Below are 22,182 nucleotides of genomic sequence, written 5' to 3'. Positions count from 1 at the left end.
TATTTAGATGTATGGAGAGAAATCTCAGGGGAAAATTCACCTAAAATAGTTGCAAATTTCTCTGAGGAATTGATAGAGGTGAAATAGGGCAAGAAAATTTTGTTTTTCATTATAAGCCTTATAATATTTAGCTTTTAAAATGTATTTATAATATTACTTTTATGAAATATTAACATGTATTTTAAAATCTACAAATTGAGACATTTTTTCCCAGAATAAAAGAATGATAATGGTTTTATAATGTTAACAACATTTTTTACTGAACTCTTCTCAAGGTCTTTTGTAGAAAACACACGTTTATGCTTATCCAGTCTAAATATGGAAGGACTTCATGATTACTCAACTTGTATTCCTGATTCTTTTATTTGAGATTCACTTTAAGTCTAATCCAGATGACAATCAATGTATTTTTAAAAATGTCTTCACCTGTGTTACTGAAAGGGCTATCTAAGGTTCTTGACATACATTCTGGACAACTTTATATTGTTTTGGATGTTTTATTTCGTTAAGAAAATAGATGCAATTATTTTCTTCCAACTTTACTGTTTTTCAGATTTTTTTTCTATTTTGATTTCCCTGGCCCACAGTTCCCCTATGTATTCTGGTTAGATAGCATTGCAGAGAAAAGAATCAAATAAAAAAAATACAAAGATGGAAAAAAAGAACCCTCTGGAAAACCAATGTCCAATGTCCCAGGAATGCTGAGAATAGAGTGAGCTGGAAGAACTTGGCAGAATCTGGTCCCATAGGTATACTTTTCCACAGTGGTACAATAGCCTCCACTGGCTATAGATCTAGGTTGACAGGGCTTAAGGGTAAGTTGGGTTGAGTTGTATGGGCTTTGAGATGAGTGCAGAAATTTCTGTTTTTGGTCTTGCTGTCATCAAAGTGAAGTCACAGCAGGAGTGACGATCTCTCTTCTTAGTTCAATGGAATGTCTACTTCCTGAACTTGGAGGTAAATCATCTTTTCTTTATTTTTTCTTGGTCTGCAATAAGAAATAAAAATGGGGAGGGGAGAAAGAAATCATGAGGAGGCTGAAAACCAAAATAAAGTGGGTAAAAATAAGAAAAACAACAAATGATGATAAGCTTTGTTCAGAATTAGTCTTGCAATGTGTTCTAAGTGGTGGTTCTCACAAAGAAAATAGACAGAACTTGTTGATAGCTCATGTGGACAAGGTTGTTTCTAAAATTCTCTTATTGAATTGGAACTGGCCTAAATAAGATCCTTCTTAGGGTGTTCACCTTTCTCTCTAATAAAGAATGTGGATAAAGACTAAACAAATCTTATATCAGTTAATGATGAAGATTGCAAAATTTAGACATTGTTATCATTAGTCCTACAAATAGAATTTGAAAAATTATTTTCTCAAAGTATATTTACTTTTCAACAGCTCAATAAATGAAGATTGCAATTAAAACATTTGTTTAAATTGCAAGTTAATCATCTTGTCTTTGTGAATGCCAGGACATTGCTGATATTCATTGCAGAAATGCTGCTTTCTTCATTTTGTTGTTCCCAGCTGTGTCCTTTGAACCTGTTCCTGTTTATAGCAATATTAAATCTGGTGTGGGCTGCTCCCAGCCACCCAGCATCTCACAGAATTTCCCCCACCTGGAGTTGGTTAGTCTTGTCTCAATTTCTGGACCAATCCAGTCTAAGACGAGGGATGGCAGAATCTTACCCAAATCACCCTATGGTTTTGGAATTCTCTAAAGCTCCAGATGAAGGGGTACGATCAAGTCAGTTGAGCTCCTGTGGTCTCTATGCCAACAACAATAGCAACTGCAGCAGCAAAATCAACAACAGTAGTAATAGCAGCAATAGAAGCAGCAACAGGAACAACAAAAGCAACAACAGCAACAACAGTAGCAGGAACAACAGCGGCAACAGTAGCAACAACAGCGGCAACAGTAGCAACAACAGCAGCAACAGCAGCAACAACAGTAACAACAGCAGCAACAGTAATAGCAATAGTAGAAGCATGAGCAACAACAACAGCAGTAACAACAACAAAAGCAACAGCAGCAACAATAGTAATAGCAACAGCAACAGTAACAGTAGCAGCAACAGGTATGGCAACAGTAATACCATCATCAGCAGCAGCAGCAATAGCAACAGTAGCAGCATCAGTAGTAACAGTAATAGCAACAGTAACCACATCAATGACAGCAGCAGCAACAATAGTATCAGCAATAGCAATAGCAACAGTAACAACATCAGCAGCAACAGCAATAGCAATAGCATCAGCAACAATAACAAAAACAACAGCAATGGTAACAATAACAAAAGCAACAATAGCAACAACAGCAGCAACAATTGTAGCAACAGCAGCAACAATAGCCACAGAAGCAACAGCATCACAATTAAGAGCAAGAACAGCAGCAACAATAGCCACAGAAATAGCAACAGCAGCAGTAGTGACAGCAGAGGTAGCAGCAATAACAGCAGAAGTAACAGCAACAGAAGTAGCAGCAGTAATAGCAGCAATAGCAGCAGCAATAATTATAATAGCAGCAAAAACAGTAGCAGGAACACCAGAAGCAATAGTAGCAGCAGTAGCAAGAGTAACAGTAGCAGCAACAGCAATAGCGACAGTAGCAGCATCAGCAACAACAACAGCAACAGTAGCAGTAGCAGCATCAGCAGCAAGAGCAACAATAACAAAAGCAACAATAGCAACAGCATCAACAACAGTAACAGCAATAGCAACAGAAACATCACCAACAGCAATAGCATCACAATTAACAGCAACAATAGCCACAGCAACAGCAACAGCATCAGTAGCAACAGAAATAGCAGTAATAGCAGCAGCAGCAGCAATAATTACAATAGCAGCAACAACAGCAGCAAGAGCAGCAACAACAATAAAAGCAACAATAGAAACAACAGCAATAGCAGCAGCAATCATAACAGCAACAGAAGCAACATCAGTAACAATAGCAGCAATGACAACATCGGCAACAGTAGCAACAACAACGTCGGCAACAGTAGCAACAACAACGTCAGCAACAGTAGCAGCAGTGACAGCACTAGTAACAGCATCATAATCAACAATGGCAATAACAACAGAAACAGCAACAATAGCAGCAGCAACAACGAAAGTAAAAATAGCAGCAATAGTAGTAGCAACCATGATAGTAACAGTAGTAGCAACATCAGCAGTTGCAACAATAGCAGCAGTTGTAGCAATAGTGGCAACAACAGCAGTAGCAGCAGCCATAGTAGTAGCAATGCCAACAGCGTTAACAGCAATAGCAGCAACAATTTCAGCAATAGCAGCAACAGCAATAGCAACAGCATCATAATCAACAACAGCAATAACAACAGAAGCAGCAACAATAGCAGTAGCAGCAGCAACAACAATTCAGCAACAGTAGCAGCAGCAACAATAACAAAAGCAACAAATAGCAGCAGCAGCAGCAACAAGAGGGGCAACGACAGTAGCTGCAACAGTAACAAAAGCAACAACAGCAACATCAGCAATAATAGCAGCAGCAATAATTGTAACAGCAGCAACAGCAGTGTCAGCAAAAGCAGCAACAACATCAGCAAGAGCAGCAACAACAGTAGCTGCAACAATGACAAAAGCAGCAACAGCAGTGAAAAAAACAACAGCAGCAATAGTAGCAGCAGCAACAGTAACGGTAGTGGCAATAGCAGCAGCCACAACACTATCAGAGGCAACAATAGTAACAGCAGCAGTAGCAGTAGTAGCAATAACAGCAGCAGCAATAACAATGGAAGCATCAGCAACAATAGCAACAGCATCACAATCAACAACAGCACCAGCAGCAACAATAGCCACAGCAGTGGCAACAGAAGCAGCAGCAGTCACAGCAGCAGCAACATCAGCAGAACAAACACCACCAGTAACAACAGCAGCAACAGTAGCAGCAGTAGCAATAGCAGCAAAAATTACAACAGCAGCAGCAACAGCAGAAACAACAGCAACAGCAATAGGAACAAGTGCAATAGCAACAACAACAGCAAAAACAAGAGCAGCTGTAACAATAATGACAACAGCAACAGCAGCAAGAACAGCAGCAATAAAAATGGCAATAGCAGCAGCAGCAGCAGCAGCAGCAGCAGCAACAGCAACAACATCAGCCACCGGTGAGTGAATAATAACTAAATACCAAGCACTGGAGTAGGTGCTTCATTACATTGTCCCATTCATGAGCCCAACCCTCTGATGGTGAGACAAATTCATGGGCCAAAGGATCTAGCTGCCAGGATTAAAACTTTGGCTTTGTCATTTATTGGCTGTGTGGTTTTGCATAAGTCTTTTACTTTCTCTGGCCTGGGTTTTTTTTTTTTTTTTTCAGTTGTCAGTGGGGTTAATAATAACACCTATTTCATAGGATTGCTGCAAAGATTCAATGAGGGAATACAGGCATACCTCAGAGATGTTGAGGATTCAGTTCCACACCACCACAATAAAGTAAATTTTACCATAAAGTGAGTCATACATTTTTGTTGGTTTCCCAGTTCATATAAAAGTACAGTTACACTATACTACAGTCCATTAAATGTGCAATGTTATGTCTAACAAAACAATGTAATTTAAAAATACTTTATTTTAAAAAAATGCTAACAATCATCTAAGCCTTCAATTGGTGGTAATCTTGTGGGTGGAGGCTCTTGCCTCTATGTTGATGGTGGCTGATTGATCAGGATAGTGGTTGCTGAAGGTTGAAGTGGCTGTTGAAACTTTTTAAAAGAAGAATATGAAGTTTTCCATGTTGATTGACTCTTCCCTTCATGAAAGATTTCTCTATAGCATGCAATGTTGTTTTGATAGAATTTTACCCAGAGTAAAACGTCTTTAAAAATTGAAGTCAATCCTTTCAAATCCTGATGCTGCTTTATCAACTAAGTTTATGTAATACTCTAAATCCTTTGTTGTCATTTCAACAATGTTCACAGGAGCTCCACCAGGGCTAGATTCCATCTCAAGGAACCACTGATTTTTTCTTGAGATAGAGTCTCACTCTGTCGCTAGACTGGAGTGCAGTGGTGTGATCTTGGCTCACTGCAACCTCCACCTCCTGGGTTCAAGCAGTTCTCCTGCCTCAGACTCCATAGTAGCTGGAACTACAGGCATGCACCACCATGCGCAGTTAATTTTTGTATTTTTAGTAGAGACGGGGTTTCACCATGTTGGCCAGGATGGTCTTGATCTCTTGGCCTCGTAATCTGCCTGCCTTGGCATCCCAAAGTGCTGGGATTATAGGCATGAGCCACTACACCTGGCCAGGAAACCACTTTCTTAGCTCATCTCTAAGAAGAAACTCCTCATCTGTTCAAGTTTTATCATGAGGTTGAAGGAATTCAGTAACATCTTCAGGCTTTACTTCTAATTCTAGTTCTCTTGCTATTTCTATCATATCTGCAGATATTTTTTATGCTGAAGTCTTGAGCTCTTCAGTTATCCATGAGGGCTCAAATCAACTTCTTCAAAACTCCTGTTAACATTTATATTTTGACCTCCTCCCATGATTCACAAATGTTCTTAGTGACATCTACAATGGTGAATCCTTTCCGGAAAGTTTTCAATGTACTTTGCCTAGATCAATCAGAGGAATTACCATCTATGGTAGCTATAGCCTTATAAAGTATATTTCTTAAATAATAATATTTGAATGTCAAAACTACTCCTTGATCCAAGGGCTGCAGAATGGATGTTGTGTTAGCAGGCATGAAAACAGCATTAATCTTTAGGCACATCTGCATCAGAGCTCTTGGGTGACCAGGTGTATGTATTGTCAATGAGCAGTAATATTTTGAAAACTATCTTTTTTTCCTAAGCAGTAGGTCTAAACAGTGGGCTTAAAATATTCAGGAAGCCATGCTGTAAACCGAAATACTGTTATCTGTATGTAGGCTTTACTATTCTATGAGCACAAGCAGAGTAGACTTAGCATAATTCTTAAGGACCCTATGGTTTTAATGGTAAATGAGCACTGGCTTCAACATCTAGTCACCAGCTGCATTCACCTTTCGCAAGAAAGTCAACCTGTCCTTTGAGTTTTGAAGCCAGGCATTGATTTTTCCTTTAATTATGAAAGTCCTAAATGGCATCTTCTTTCAATAGAAGGCTGTTTTGTCTATATTGAAAATCTGTTGTTTAGTGTGACCACCTTCATCAGTGATCTTTGTTAGATCTGGATAACTCGCTACAGCTTCTATATCAACACTTGCTGTTTCACCCTGCACTTTTTTTTTTAATTATAGTTTAAGTTCTGGGGTACATGTGCAGAATGTGCAGGTTTGTTACATAGTTATGCACATGCCATAGTGGTTTGTTGCATCCATCAGCCTGTCATCTACATTAGGTATTTCTCCTAATGCTATCCCACTCCTAGCCTCCCACCCCCTGACAGGCCCTGGTGTGTGATGTTCCTCTCCCTGTGTCCATGTGTTCTCATTGTTCAACTCCCACTTATGAGTGAGAACATGTGGTGTTTAGTTTTCTGTTCTTGTGTTTGCTGAGAATGATGGTTTCCAGCTTCATCCTTTTTATTGCTGCATGGTATTCCATAATGTAAATGTGCCACATTTTCTTTATCCAGTCTAGCATTGATGGGCATTTGGGTTGGTTCCAAGTCTTTGTTATTGTGAACAGTGCCACAATAAACATACATGTGCATGTGTCTTTATAATAGAATGATTTATAATCCTTTGGGCATATACCCAGTAATGGGATTGCTGAGTCAAATGGTATTTCTATTCCTGGGTCCTTGAGGAATCACCACACTGTCTTCCACAGTGGTTGAACTAACTTACACTCCCACTAACAGTGCAAAAGTGTTCCTATTTCTCCACATCTTCTCCAGCATCTGTTGTCTCCTGACGTCTTAATGATCACCATTCTAACTGGTGTGAGATGGTATCTCATTGTGGTTTTGATTTGCAGTTCTCTAATGACCAGTGATGATATGCATTTTTTTCATATGTTTGTTGGCTGCATAAATGTCTTCTTTTGAGAAGTGTCTGTTCATATTCTTGCCCACTTTTTGATGGGCTGTTTGTTTTTTTCTTGCATATTTGTTTAAGTTCTTTGTAGATTCTGGATATTAGCCCTTTGTCAGATGGGTAAATTGCAAAAATTTTCTCCCATTCTGTAGGTTGCCTGTTCACTCTAATGATAGTTTCTTTTCCTGCACCTTGCACTTTTATGTTATGGAGATGGCTTCTTTCCTTAAGCCTTATGAGCCAACACTTACTAACTTCAATGTTTTCTTCTACCACTTCTTCACTTGTCCCAGCCTTCATATAATTGAAGAGTTAGGGCCTTGCTCTGGATAAGGCTTTGGCTTAAGGGAATGTTGTGAATGGTTTGATCTTCTATCCAGACCATTCAAACTTCTCCATTATCAGCAATAAGGCTGTTTCATTTTCTTATTTGTGTGTTCACTGGAGTAGGATTTTTAAACTTCTTTCAAGAACTTTTCCTGTGCATTCTCAACTTGACTAACTGGTGCAAGAGGTCTTGCTTTCAGCTTATTCTGGCTTTCAACGTGCCTTTTTCACTGAGCTTAATCATTTCTGCCTTTTAATTTAAAGTCGAGACTTGCAACTCTTCCTTTCATTTAACACCTAGAGGGCACTGTAGGGCTATTAATTGGCCTAATTTCAATATGGTTGTGTCTCAGGGAATAAGAAGGCCCAAGGAGAGGGAGAGAGGTGGGGGAACGGTCAGTGTGCAGAACCGTCATATCACACACATTTATCAATTAAGTTAGCTGTTTTACACAGACATGGTTTGCAGTGTCCTAAAACAATTACAATAGTAGTATCAAAGATCACTGATCACAGATCACCATCACAGATATGATAATCATGGAAAAGTTTGAAATATTGTGAGAATTACCAAAGCATGCCACGGTGACAGGAAGTGAGCACCTGCTGTTGGAAAAATGCTGTAAATAAACTTGCTTAATGTAGGGTCACTGTATACTTTCAATCTGTTTAAGAAATACATGATCTGCAAAACAATAAAATGAAGTGCAAAAAAAGAAGGTACACGAGAAGGGCATGGAAAGCACTGGGTAGAGCTCTTAGTAAATGTTAGCTATGGTTATCCTCATTTTACAGACAACAAAACTGGCTTAAGAAGTGAGATAAGGAGCCAGGCGTGGTGGCTCACACCTGTAATCCCAGCACTTTGAGCGGCCAAGGTGAGCAGATCACTTGAGCTCCAGAGTTCGAGACCAGCCTAGGCAACATGGCGAAACCTGTCTCTACAAAAAAATACAAAAAATTAGCTAGGCACGGTGGCACATGCCTATAGTCCCAGCTACTTGAGGGGCTGAGGTGGGAGGATGACCTGAGCCAAGGAGTTCGAGGCTGCAGTGAGCTGAGATCAAGCCACTGCACTCCAGCCAGGGTAACTGGAGTGAGACCTTGTCTCAAAAAGAGAGACCGAAGTAAAGTGAGAAGCGAGATAAAGTATAGGGTATTAGGTAGCCATACAGGCTACCTTTGTAAGTAGGATAGGTTTAGTGCCCTTAGGAACCAAGTGACTTGGTTGGTGAGGGAAGGACCCTTGCCCTGCCATTTCTGCTGGCTCTCCTCAGTGCATGTGACACTGTTCTTGGGGTCAGTTTTCAGTGCCAGCTGTGGTCCTTCCTCCTGCTCCCACACATCCCTGCCTCCTGCAGGTCGCACCTCCCACCCCTTCCTCTGTTGGCGCACTGTCCTCTGGCTCTGTCTCAGCCCTCCCACTCACACTCTGCAATTCCCCAAGCTTTACACATATCTTTCAGTGAGTGGTGAACCGAGTTATGTGATACAGAACTAAGAACAGTGCAAATCTTTATAGGCATATTTATAGATCGCATACATGAAAAGAATATAAAATAACAACAGGAATGATCTTTTGAAATATCTCTTTAGCCTGCTTTGAACCAGCCTGATGAAAATGAACACCTCTGACAAGCATAGGTATGTGTATGCCCCTGAGCTGCACTTCCCCATCTTACAACAACTCAGAATGTATTTTAAAATTTGATTTCCAGTAAGTAGTCTAGGCTTATATTTTCCTGTTTTATAGAATGGCTACAAAAACTTCTGTGAGTAATAGCAGTGGCTCGTAGACATTAATTAGTGTCAGGCACTTTACTGACACTTAGTGAGTGTCAATTGGAACCATACTCACTAGGTGAGAGCGCTTAGTAAATGTTAGTTTTATTTTATTTTATTATTAGATGGAGACTTGCTCTGTTGCCCAGGCTGGAGTGCAGTGGTGCAATCTTGGCTCACTGCAATCTCTGCCTTCTGAGTTCAAGTGATTCTCCTGCCTCTGCCTTCTGAGTAGCTGTGTCACCAGCTGTGCCACCGCACCCAGCTAATTTTTTTGTATTTTTAGCAGAGATGGGGTTTCATTGTGTTAGCCAGCATGGTCTTGATCTCCTGATCTCGTGATCTACCTGCCTCTACCTCCCAAAATTCTGGCATTACAGGAGTGAGCCACTGTGCCTGGCCAATGCTAGCTATTGTTATCCTCATTTTGCAGAAAGGAAAACAGGCTTAAGAAGTGAGATAAGGCCGGCCGTGGTGGCTCACGCCTGTAATCCAAGCACTTTGGAGGCCAAGGCAGGCGGATCACCTGAGGTCGGGAGTTTAAGACCAGCCTGACCAACATGGTGAAACCCCATCTTTATAAAAAATAAAAAATAAAAAAAAGAAGAAGTGAGATAAAGTAATAGGGTATGAGTCCACAGGCTATGTTTGTAACGAGGATATGTTTAGGGCCCTTAGGAATCATATCAACTTAATTAGTAACCAATTGATACTTAATTGGTGTCAGGCACCTTACACACATTTTCTTCTTTAATCCAGTGAGTAGGTACTGTTGTCTCCATTAACAGATGAAGAAACTGAGGCTTTGAGGCATTAAAGCAATAAAGCCACACACAAGGGAAGTGTGACAGTGGTGCTTCAGGTTTTACAGACCGTGCTCTTCACCATACGTGTTACTGCCCGCCTGGCACTGGTGCTGGCTAGAGAAAGGAACTTCAATTACGGATGCTGTTGAAAGAACTTCAGCATTTGTTCCACGAATAATTGGTAGCTCCTGCTCTGTGTATGCCAGGCACCGTGCTAAGGTCCAGGACAGGATTTAGACTTTGTCTTTGATGAGACATGCCCATGTATGTGGGAAGCTGTGTGGGGAGAGGGGTACAGGGTCGGAGATGGTTGGTTTAGATGAAAGGTCTCCAACTCAAATGTCTGCATGCACCAGGCAGATCACGCAATGTACCAAAGACAATAGGAAACAGTGAGGACGGTGGCCTCCTGCAGAGGGTGTGCCCTTCAGAAAGCCAGGCCATCATTCACTCCTACAAGCTGTCAACAAGAGGAAATATCTTCTCAATGTTACCAAATATTCTGTGGTTTTTTTTTTTCTTTAAAACAGATCCTGGAAATCCAGTTTATATGGAATTTCCCAGTTAAAAAAAAATACTGTGTGGGCCAAATAAAGCACTGGAGAACTTGGTGACCTCCAGGCTTCGAGTGTGTGACCTCTGGCCGGTTTCAGAGGCCTCTTCCAGCTCTAGGACTCAATTCTAGGAAAAGCCTCAGACCACTGTGATTTACCAGCATTTTGCCCAAGTACTGAATATGTTAAACATGGAGGTTTGGTAGAATGAATGAAACTCAGTTGTTTGTGGTATCAGCAGGCGGAAAATGGAGTAAGAAGGAAACAAATAAAAATATCTAAACATGCTGCATAAACAAACTTGTGGGGAAAGCGTCAGATATTTCAACTGGTCTTCTGGTTCACGGTCACTTAGGTTGTTTCCAAACTCTTATAAAAAATTGCCTTAATGACTAGTCCTGTACATATGCCACTTTGCACAGGTAAACTAGAAGTGTAGAGTGGCTAGGTTAAAGGACACACATGTCTGTGATTTTTATATTACTGTTGCACTGTCTGTTACAGAGGCATCTAACTCCTACCAGCAACACGGGATGCTGCATTTCTCCCCATTCTTCCCCAACATAGTGTGTTACCGAGTAGTTTTATTTCTGACAATCCAAGTAGTTACTAGTGCAGTGCTAATTTGAATTTTTCATACTATGAAGGAGGTTGAGCATATTTTCATATATTCTGTATTTTGTCTTTATTTCTTTGTATTTTGTCTTTATTTAGAATTTTTTTAAATTTACTGTTTGAATAGGTTCGTATGGTCCAAAATTCAAAATTACAAAATGGTAAGCATTGAAACCTCCCTTCTACCTGTGTCCCACAGCCACTCAATTCCATAGACAACCAATGTTATGGTTCTTGTACATTTTTTCCAGAGATACAAGTATTTATATATGTGTCTTTCACTATTGTTACACAAATGGTAGAATATATACATTTCTATGTTTTGCTTTTCCCCCCATTAGCAATATATCTTGGAGAACTTTCCTTGTCAGTGTATATGAAATTGCCTCATTCTTTTTAATGACTGTATAATTTTATAGAATGGCATATCATTTACTTAACTGGTCTTATTTTTTTCTTTTTTTTTTTTTTTTTTTTTGTATTTTTAGTAGAGACAGGGTTTTGCCATATTGGCCCAGGCTGGTCTCAAACTCCTGACCTCAGGTGATCCACCCTCCTCAGTCTCCCAAAGTTCTGGGATTACAGGTGTGAGTTACTATGCCTGGCTTATTTAACTAATCTTCTGATTCATGGTCATTTAGGTTGTTTCCAAACTCTTATTATAAAAAATTGCCTTAATGACTAGTCCTGTACATATGTCACTTTGCACAGGTAAACTAGAAGTGTAGAGTGGCTAGGTTAAAGGACATACATGTCTGTGATTTTTATATTACTGTTGTACTGTCCCTTACAGGGGCATCTAACTCCTACCAGCAACACGGGATGCTGCGTTTCTCCCCATTCTTCCCCAACATAGTGTGTTACCGAGTCGTTTTATTTCTGACAATCCAAGTACTTATTAGTGCAGTGTTAATTTGGACTTTTCTTACTATGAAGGAGGTTGAGCATATTTTCATATATTTAAGAGCTGTTTTTATTTCCTTTTCACTGAATTATTTGCTCAAATCTGTTGCCTATTTTGTTTTTTCTATTGGGTGGTTGCTCTTACGGATTTTTAGGGATCTTTATATATTGGGAAAATTAGCCCAATGTAGAGTAGTAAATATTTTCCTCAAGTTTATAATTTTATTTTTAGCCTATGGTAGTCATTCAATGCAGAATCTTTAATTTTTATGAAAGCAAACATATTGACCTTTCTTCTATGCATTCTGGATTTTTTGGGTCATGTTTAGAAAGACCTTCTCCACTTGTAAGTTTAAAGACATTCTCTTATACTATCTTTGTTATTTTAATGAATTTTAAAATGCTTTCAAGTCTTTGACTGAGTTTGAATTTATCTCAGTGTATGATGTGAAGTATTAAGTCAACCTAATTCTTATTCCCAAATGGCTACAGGGTTGTCCTAAAACCTTTATAGAACAGTTCATTTAGAACTTTCAATAGCCTACCTCTGTATATTTTCGACTTCCTCGATGGTCTCGGGCAAAGCCTTCCCTTTAGTTTCTGGTAGCAACAGCACCAGACCTCCAGCAACCAAGCCAACCACGGCTGAAAGCCAAACAGATGAAAATCACATTAAGAACTGAAAAACTCAAGGTCTACAATTATAGTTTCTTTTATTTTTGTTTAAAACATTTTTGGGTGTTTTTCTGTACCTATTTGCAGATTCCTTTGCCTTTTGTGATGCTGTATTTTCCATTATAAATATTATACCAGTTCCAAACTCCATTGAATTACAATTCCTAATAGGGGAATGAAATACTTAACATTTGGAGTCAAGGTTATTCTAGGGTAGAGGACATTACCACCATATTAAGATACTTCGGAGTTGGAAAATAACTCTGCAAAAAATTAACTGTATGAAAAGGAGGACCATAACCCTGCCAGTATAATGCACTTAGTAAGAAAAATAAGTCAGAAACTTGGATCATTTCTAGCAAATAAAAGTGAATTATGTATTTATTACTATGTAAGAGCACTAAAAAGCATAGCTAGGATTTTAGTTAAAATTTAGGTGTTCACTAAATCCCATTATTCCTTTTTTTCCCCTTTGTCTCTAGCTATAATCTTTAATAATAAACAGATGTTTTTGTTTCTTTAGATTCTAATAAAAGTTTTGATCTTTTAAAGTTGTATTTATATGTGTTTTAAAATAATAGAATACAGAAAACAGGATATGGGTTCTTTACTAGTTTTGAGGTCTCAAAACACTGCATGTCAGTCTCTATCTTTACACCCTCAGAAAATGGCTGAAACGGAAGCTGCAGGGAACAGAACCCAAGCTCTGGGAACCTGGGCTCCAACTCTGGCCCCCTCACCTACTGGTCTCAGGGCCTCGGGAAGTTCTGTCATCTCTCTGATGCTCCAGATTTTCCTATATAAAGTGGGATAATATACTGTCAAATCAAGTTTAGCTTACAGCTGCCTCCTTACCTATTTTAAGTTTGGCCTAAAGGTTTCTCTACTCATTGTGAACTATAGATGGAATTGTAAACACACTGTAGCCCACTCCTGTGCTAAGTGAAACAGCCTTTGCAAAATTATGACTGAGACAATGAAAGAAATCTAACTTTATCGGCTTCATCTTACTTCTAACCTCCAACCTATCCTTGTTCAGTCTTGGGTGTAGGCTGAACTAACTTGGGGAGAAACTTATAGATTAAAACAAAGATGACCACAGCCAAAGCAGACCTCTTTATTACCTCCGGACTAGGTTGCCTTTGTAAGACTCACATTAGCCACACAATTAGAAATGATGGTTTAGGAGTCATGCAGCTGGAGGCTACAGGATTCTGAACCTTTCTAAACTGCTGGTAAAATCAGTGCTGGAGATATTTTGCAGACCCTGCACTTGGTGGATCAGCTAGCACTACCCAAATCAATAAACTGGCTCATCTGATCTTGTGGCCCCACCAAGAACTGACTCAGCACAAGAAGACAGCTCTAACTCCCTGTGATTTCATCAATCTGCACCCTCGGCTGTCTTCCCCCAACCCACCAAGTTGTCCTTAAAAACTCTACTCCCAAACGCTCAGGAGATTGATATGAGCAATAATAAAACTCCAGCCTTCCCACACAGCCGACTCTGCATGAATTACTCATTGTCTATTGCAATTCCTCTGTCTTTAGAAATTGGCTCTGTCTAGGCAGCAGGCAAGGTGAACCCCTTGGGCAGTTACACAGTCCCCGAGTTTTAGCCAGTCAAATGCGGCCAACTGTTCGAACCATGTTCAAATAAGGCAAACACCAAGCTGTAACCAATCCAGCTGTTTCTGTACATCGCTTCCAATTTCTGTATGTGGCTTTCCTTTTTCTGTCCATAAATCTTCTACCATGTGGCTGTGCTGGAGTCCCTGAGCCTACTCTGGCTCAGGAGGTTACCTGATTCACAAATTATTCTTTGCTCAATTAAATTCTTTTAAATTTAATTCAGGAGAAATTTTTCTTTAACAATATCACCTCATAGATGTAAACCAAAAATAAAGATTGAAGACCACCAATTGATTGAATTGAACCGAAAAACTTCAAGGTTTTTCACCCCCACCCCTTCCCATTCACACCCTGATGGGAAGAAGTAGGGGTCATACATGTCTCATTATACCCTCTCCTTTTTGGGGTTCAAGCACAATTCACCAGTGTTAACATTAAAACACATCTTAAACTGACACGACAGACTCTTTGTAGAAATAAGACAGCAAATTCCAACCTGAATAATGTCACATGACAAAGAAGGAAATTAAAATATTTTACCCCAAAATATATTTCCTTGCCCTATTTTGAAACAGCCTGGCAAAGCCATCTTTTTGGAGAAAATTTGTATCTGTAAAGAATCTCTATTACAATAACTACATCTTTCCCCTTCTAGACCCTCCCAATCCTGAAGAGATTAACTGAGAATCTAGCACCTTTTAAAGATCTGAATAGGAAACATTGCCATTGTCTCTAAGGGCACTAACTATGAGATTTCATCTATCTAATAAGGGCCTTGGTTTCCATACATCTTTAGATAATAACTCTTTAAAGCAATTGCCAATTGGAAAATCTTTGAATCCACCTATGACCTGGAAGCCCCTGCTTTCAGTTGTCTTGCCTTTCTGAACCAAACCAATGGATACCTCATAAGTATTGATGGATGTCTTTTGTCTCCTTAATATGTATAAAACCAAGCTGTAACCCAACCACTTGGATACATGTTCTCAGGACCGCTTGAGACTGTGCCTCAGGCCATGGTCACTCATATTTGGCTCAGAATAAACTCTTTAAATATTTTACAGAATTTAGTTTTTTTCCTTGACATGTCAGAGGTGTGTGAAACACAGCGACTTTACCTTGAATAGGGAATGGGTAAAATAAGGCAGAGACTTACTGGGCTACCTTCCTAGATAGTTAGGCATTCTAAGTCACAGGATGAGATAGGAGGTCAGCACAAGATACAAATCATAAAGACCCTGCTAATCCAACAGGCTACAGTAAAGCCAGATGAAACCCACCAAAACCAAGATGGTGATGAGAGTGACCTCTGTTAGTTCTCACTGCTACACTCCCACCAATGCCATGGAAGTTTACATATGTCATGCCAACATCAGGAAGTTACCAACTCATGAATAGTCCACCTTTTGTTTAAGCATATAATCAAGAAATAACCATAAAATGGGCAACTAGGAGCTGATCTGCCTGTGGGGTAGCCATTCTTTATTCCTTGACTTTCCTAATAAACTTGTTTTCACATTACTATATGGACTTGTCCTGAATTCTTCCTTGCATAAGATCCAAGAATCCTCTCTTGGGGTCTGCATCAGGACCCCTTTCCAATAACATTTTTCTGGTGAACTGCGAAGGGATGATACTGAGGAGACCCCCTCCCCAGCCCAAAGGAATTAGACTACAGCACTGATTAGCCAACTTTGGGTAAGTAGTGGGGTACCGGGGTAAAGAATGTGATTGGGTCAGAGGCCCAATTTAGAGGAGTTAGAGTCTCTCCTAAAACAGAGAGGGTTGGCTGGGTGCAGTGGCTCATACCTATAATCCTAGCACTTAGGGAGACCAAGGCCGGTGGAACATCTGAGGTCGGGAATTCCAGACCAGTCTGACCAACATGGAGAAACCCCATCTCTACTAAAAGTACATAATTAGCCAGACCTGATGGTACATGCTTGCAGTCCCAGCTACTCGGGAGGTTGAGGCAGGAGAATCGCTTGAACCCAAAAAACAGAGGTTGCAGTGAGCCAAGATTGTGTCATTGCAACCAGCTTGGACAATAAGAGCAAAACTCCATCTCAAAAAAAAAAAAAAAAAATGGAGAGAGAGGGTTAAAAGCCCCTCTTAATAAAAGGCAATGACACTTGACCGAACTCGGATTTGAGAACTAACTTAGGAAGTTTAGAGTCCTTCCTAAGATTGAGGGGGTTAGAGGCCCCTCGCAGTAAAATCTCTCTCAGCTCAGAACAAGTTTGCACTATGGGATGTCAACTGCTATTTTCTTTGAATTAATTTCTCTTGCACTCTGCTGATGGCTATGGGTGATAGAATTAGGCATATGCAGGATCATGGAATATGGGAGCTTTATTTCTCCCTAAGAGCGACACTTGAGAGCTGATAGCACAGTTGGAAAAGATTGCTTCACTACTGACGAGCAGTCACCTGAACCTTTCAGTGTTGCTATAATAGGTGAGTTTTTTCTGGCCTCCCTGAGCACCTTGCCTTTCCCACCCTGGCGCAGGTAATGTTTTTCTCTCTTTCTCTCCTTTCTCTTTTCTATTTTTCCTGTTACTCAGGGCAACTGTCTGCTCTTTCATCTTGCCCAGAGAACATATCTTTCATATGTTGAAAAATGTCCTTGGGAGCTTGAACTTGTAACCACATGGCAGTTTTTTCTCTTGGTTTCCACCATCCAACAGACAGGAATTTGGGGCTTCATGTCATACTTATTCCAAAAAATTATCTTGAGCAGTTAAAAGGTTTTGCAACCTCAGAATTGGCTTCTCTAAAATCCTTCTGGGAAGAAGAATGGAAACCAGCCAATGCTGTAGATCAATAGCTAAGGCTTCACCATTTTACAACGGGGACCCAGGGTTCAATCCTGGCTTAGGGAATGAGTCCTTTCTGGTTTAAAATCTGTATAACCTTTACCACTTGTTAATTCTCTTCTCCTCCATGAACCATCTTGAACTTTCCTTTCTCTGAGCACAAAAATGTTGGCCATTTGGCATGACTAAAGTCGGGTAATAAGAGATTTAAAATAATTTTTTAAAAAGAGTGCTATGGTTAAAAGCCAGCTTATTCAAGCTCTAACAGCCTGGAATGCCTTGGATAAAACAGAGGAGGCGTCACAGACCCCCTTTTGGAAAAACCTCTATTTTCCTCATAAAACCCAGGAATTAGAAGTGGATGGATCCTTCTCAAAATCCAAGGCTCTGTTCTGTTTTGCATTGCATTATCTGAAGTTTTTGACTTTGGAGAGCATCAGAAATTAAAATTATTACACATTATGAGGCGGTTTTGATGTGTAATAAATAAGTAGGAAATATAGTTTTGGGGATAGCTAATGGCAGTTACGGGGACATACTCAACTCTTTGCAAGTTTGGATCAGAAAAGCATGCTCTTGGCAACATAGAAGTTATGAAAATGTCCCCCCTTCCCACTGAGAGATAAGACTCCCGTAGGAAACTGGCTGATTTCCTGTTTTTGGGATACAGGATCTAGCATAAAAATGAGACCCTTAATTTTGGGAATCTGTTTTTGCTTTTCAGCTGTGCCAGTTTAATAGGCCCTAGAAGCTGCATACTTTGAAGAGAAAAGTAGCAAATAGAAATCTTAAAAGTACTAAACTTTCTTCTGTCTGTGAATTTATATGTGTTGTGTGCGTGTGATATGAAAGAGCTTTGATTAATTGTTTTAAAAATAATAAGAGCTTAAGTCAAATATTTTTGTCAGAAAAGTAAAAAGTGTAATACCTTTTATTTCATGTGACTTAAGTAATCTTTGGGAAATAAAAACAGTTTTACATACTAGGTGTGTAAAAAAAGTAAAATGTATTTTTGGTAAAAGACTATAAGAAGTCATGGGAATGTGGATTTTTCTGCCTAAAGGGTTAAAGGATTGTTTTAAGTTAAATAATATAAAGCTGAAGATTTGAACAAGTTATGGAATGTTTGTGAAAAATTAATCATGCAAAAGAAATTCTGTGTGAACATATTGGCTAAAGTCAAAGAGGTATTACTCTGTTTTTCCATAAATTGAACATTAGAATAAAAGCACAATAGGGTTTTTTTTTTAGAGCACTGATCTGCTCTTTAATAGAAAATTTATAAAGAGTTATAAAAGGTTTATGAGAATCCTACCTATGGTCAAACATTAAAATTGGGTAGATATGTCTATGAAGTTTTATTACAAACAGTTTAACATTAATAGTACACTAATATAAAAGTGAAATTTGGCTTATATAGTATAAAAGTCATACAGGAAGCGTTGTCAAATATGAAATGGTGTTTGGTTGTTTTGGGGCTCTATTTGTATAAATGTCTTAATGATATGTGTTCCAAAATTATGTGAAATTCCTATAATTCTGATAGGACTTAGTGTACATTGTCAGTAATAATTATAATTGTTATGTAAATTAATGTGTGCCACAGAAGTAACAAGTTTCTTTATCAATTGAGTTTTTGACTGTGGCTGCCCTAAGACTTTGCCATCCACAGACAATTGTTGTCTTGTTTGATCCTCTTCAAAAGGTGGTTTTGTAATCAACTATAGGACTTTAACAGGTATTCTTGAATGCAGGTTTCTGATAACTTTGGAGATTGTGAATTAGAATAGAGGAAAATACTTTCAGGACTCTCACAGAGAGGTGAAATGTTCATGCATATCAAACAAAGCAGGAGTTAACTGCATGCACTGAACTAATACAAGACTGAAGTAATCTTTTAAACTTTTTGCTGAAAACATTGTTGATACTTTTTTTGTTTTTCAGAGTCAAGGAAACTTTTCTTTTGAGCTATTAATATTTACAGCTTATGGCAATTGAGTCAAGTATATTCCTGTGAACAAACTTTGGAACGTATTTGTTTATCTCTACATGATTTCTCTAGAATTTGAAAACTATTTGTGAGTATTCTTAACTTACAGCAATATAGTTATTTGCATACATGCAATTAAAAAATCTGTTTTCTTTTGCAACAAGACACAATTGGAGAAACTGGTTATTTTTACCAAGGTTTTGATTGGAATGATGTGCTTCCCTTTAAGGAATCAAACTTAACTTGTAGAGCCAATAAAAGCCCCGTGGGAAAACTGGCATCATACCTTGTCTACATAGTCCCCATACAGGGTTTCTGACCTGTGGTAAGTAAAAAATGTCACTTTCTGACATGCCCAGGAGCCCTGAGCTATTTGGGGACTTCAAGAGGAGAGAAATTTACTAAAATCATGGGTATTTGGGGGTACAAACCCATGGATGGGCTTGGCTTTGAAAAAAAACATCTTATCTAGATTCCTTTTATGGAACAAAGTTTTGACAAAGCCAATTTAAAAAGTTTATGTGAAAAATAATTATTTTTACTGCACTTTATACAAATAATCAGGCCAAGAATAATAAAGCAAATCAGTCTTACCATGATTTATTTTTAGTAAAAATGGGAAACTGGAGAGAGAAAAATTATGGTTCAAGAACATTGGTACACCTGTTATTATATTCTAGTCTCATGAGTTGTTTTAAGCTTTTTTTCCCCCTGCAATTTAGACTGACCCCGCTCATTCCAACTAGTGGTTCCTGCAGCTCAGAAGACACAAGAGGGGGCTGGGCGCAGTGAATCATGCCTGTAATCCCATCACTTTGGGAGGCTGAGGTGGGTGGATCACGAGTTTGGGAGTTCGAGACCATCCTGGCCAACATGGTGAAACCTCATCTCTACTAAAAATACAAAAATTAGCTGGGTGTGGTGGCTGGTGCCTGTAATCCCAGCTACTTGGGAAGCTGAGGTAGGAGAATCATTTGAACCTGGGAGGTGGAGGTTGCAGTCAGCCAAGATCGCGACATTGCACTCCAGCCCGGGCGACAGGGTGAGACTGTCTCACAAAAAAAAAAAAAAAAAAAAAAAAAAGAAAAGAAAAGAAAAAGAAGAAGAAGAAACAAGAGGGATGGGTAATATAAAAATCTGGATCAATATTCTAATTCTGGTCACATTGGAATCACCTAGTGACCCCATATCAGCATGGTTTCAACAATTGCCAGGTTCATGGAAAGCCTTCTAATTTAGTTTACTTGGGATAATTTTGCTTATTTTGCTTTACTATTGTGGAATATATTGCTGTTGGACTCTTTGTGTAGAAATACAGGATAAGCTTACCAAATGTTTTCTTAAACTCTTATTGATCTTCCAGACACCTCTTTTTGTTGAAACTCAGAGTTATGAATGGCCCTCACCATAGTGATGCTTTCTGACTGAGCTCTCTACCCTGAATACAAGAGACCCTAACAGTTAATCAGAAATATCACTGCCCCTAATCAGCATGAAGACGTTACAGAGGTTGGATCTTCCTCTCTCTGCAGCCATTAGGGTTAAGGGTTCTCTTATAAAATGTAGTGGGGAAATCTCAGAGGCGTTCGAACAAGAGCTACTTTATCCTGAAGAGGGGCTAGGTAAAACAAGACTAAGAATTAGTGGGCTGCATTCAGTAAGGCATTCCATGTCACAGGATAAGATAGGAGGTCAGCACAAGATATATAGATCATAAAGTTCTTGCTGATCAGACAGGCTGCAATAAAGAAGCTGGCTATAATCCACCAAAACCAAGATGGTGATGAGAGTCATCTCTTAGTCCTCACTGCTATACTGCCACCAGTGCCATGAAGTTTACAAATCCCACGCCAACATCAGTACATTACCCTATATGGTCTAAAAATAAGAAACTCATGAATAGTCCACACTTTGTTTAGCATATAATCAAGAAATAACCATAAAAATGGGCAACCAGCAGCCCTCAGGGCTGCTCTGCCTGTAATGTAGCCATTTTTTATTCCTTGACTTTCTTAATAAACTTGCTCTCACATTACTCTATGGATTTGCCGTGAATTCTTTTTTGTGTGAGGTTCAGGAACCCTCTCTTGGGGTCTGGATCAGGACCCCTTTCTGGTAACAAGCCAGGCTTGTTATGAGGCTGAAATGAATTAATATTGTCAGGGCTTAGAATAGTACCTGGCACATGGTATAAACAACAGAATTGCCTCTTAAATAATTAACCTCTCAAAATCTCTCGCCAAGCCTCCCAAGATTCACTTGGTTATTGTATTGTAACTAATGCAAACAAGAAACACATTCAGTGGGCATCTGAATCTCTGAAGTGAGTGAATCATGATAAATTCAACTGATTAATCAAATTACCATTCATCTGGCATTTTATATTTGCAAAGACAGGCCTAATTAACCAGAACAATCCTTATTGATGTTCCCAGTGCTCTTTCAGCCAGTATTTTCCAATGTGTTGACTTTCAGGCTTCCTCGATTATCATTTTATGGCTATTTCAAGACCACAATTAGTATATTATTATTGTGTGGAAAAGAAAGGGAAAGAAGTTAAAATGCAAAACTATTAGGTTTGCTTTCTGTTAGCTACTCATGTTAAAGATCGGTGAGGGAATAATACGAAATTACTTTCAAGAATAAAATTGGAATTATCTTTGAGTTTACTTTAAATATTGAACTGTAGTTATAATCCTGTATCTTTTCTGCAGGAAGGTGCAGGCAGGAACAAGGGTCAAGCTGGTTGCTTTTGGCCTGGACTTTGCATTGCTTTGTTAAATAGCACCTAGAGAAACATGAAATTGTCAGAGGTGTTTGAACCTGAGTAACTCCATCTTGGATAGGGGCTGGGAAAAATGCAGCTGAGACCTACCAGGCTGCATTCCCAGGAGGTTAGGCATTCTTAGTCACAGGATGATGGAAGGTCAGCAAAAGGTACAGGTCACAAAGACCTCGCTGATAAAATAGGATGTGGTAAAGAAGCCGGCCAAGACCCACCAAAACCAAGATGGTGATGAAAGTGACCTCTTGTCATCCTCACTCCTCATTATACATGAATTATAATGCATTAGCATGTTAAAAGACACTCCCACTAGCAC

General features: G+C 39.2%; 1 protein-coding gene across 1 annotated transcript in view; it reads right to left on the bottom strand.

The window, feature by feature from the left end:
* Nucleotides 1–339: 339 nt before the first annotated feature.
* Nucleotides 340–22,182, bottom strand: part of SLC22A2 (solute carrier family 22 member 2) — a 41,763-nt gene continuing 19,920 nt past the window's right edge. Inside the window, exons 10-11 of the mRNA XM_032253139.1 lie at nt 12,514–12,613; nt 340–988 (exon numbers count right to left, since the gene is read on the bottom strand). Coding sequence (XP_032109030.1) covers nt 922–988; nt 12,514–12,613 — 167 coding nt within the window. The 3' untranslated portion in view covers nt 340–921. The remainder of the gene's footprint in view (nt 989–12,513; nt 12,614–22,182) is intronic.

Source organism: Sapajus apella, unplaced genomic scaffold (assembly GCF_009761245.1).
Source record: "Sapajus apella isolate SASKATOON/1434 unplaced genomic scaffold, GSC_monkey_1.0 scaffold82, whole genome shotgun sequence".
In the NCBI taxonomy this organism is placed as follows: domain Eukaryota; kingdom Metazoa; phylum Chordata; class Mammalia; order Primates; family Cebidae; genus Sapajus; species Sapajus apella.
Note: the sequence above shows the minus strand (reverse complement) of the source record. Positions and strands in the feature narration are given on the sequence as shown.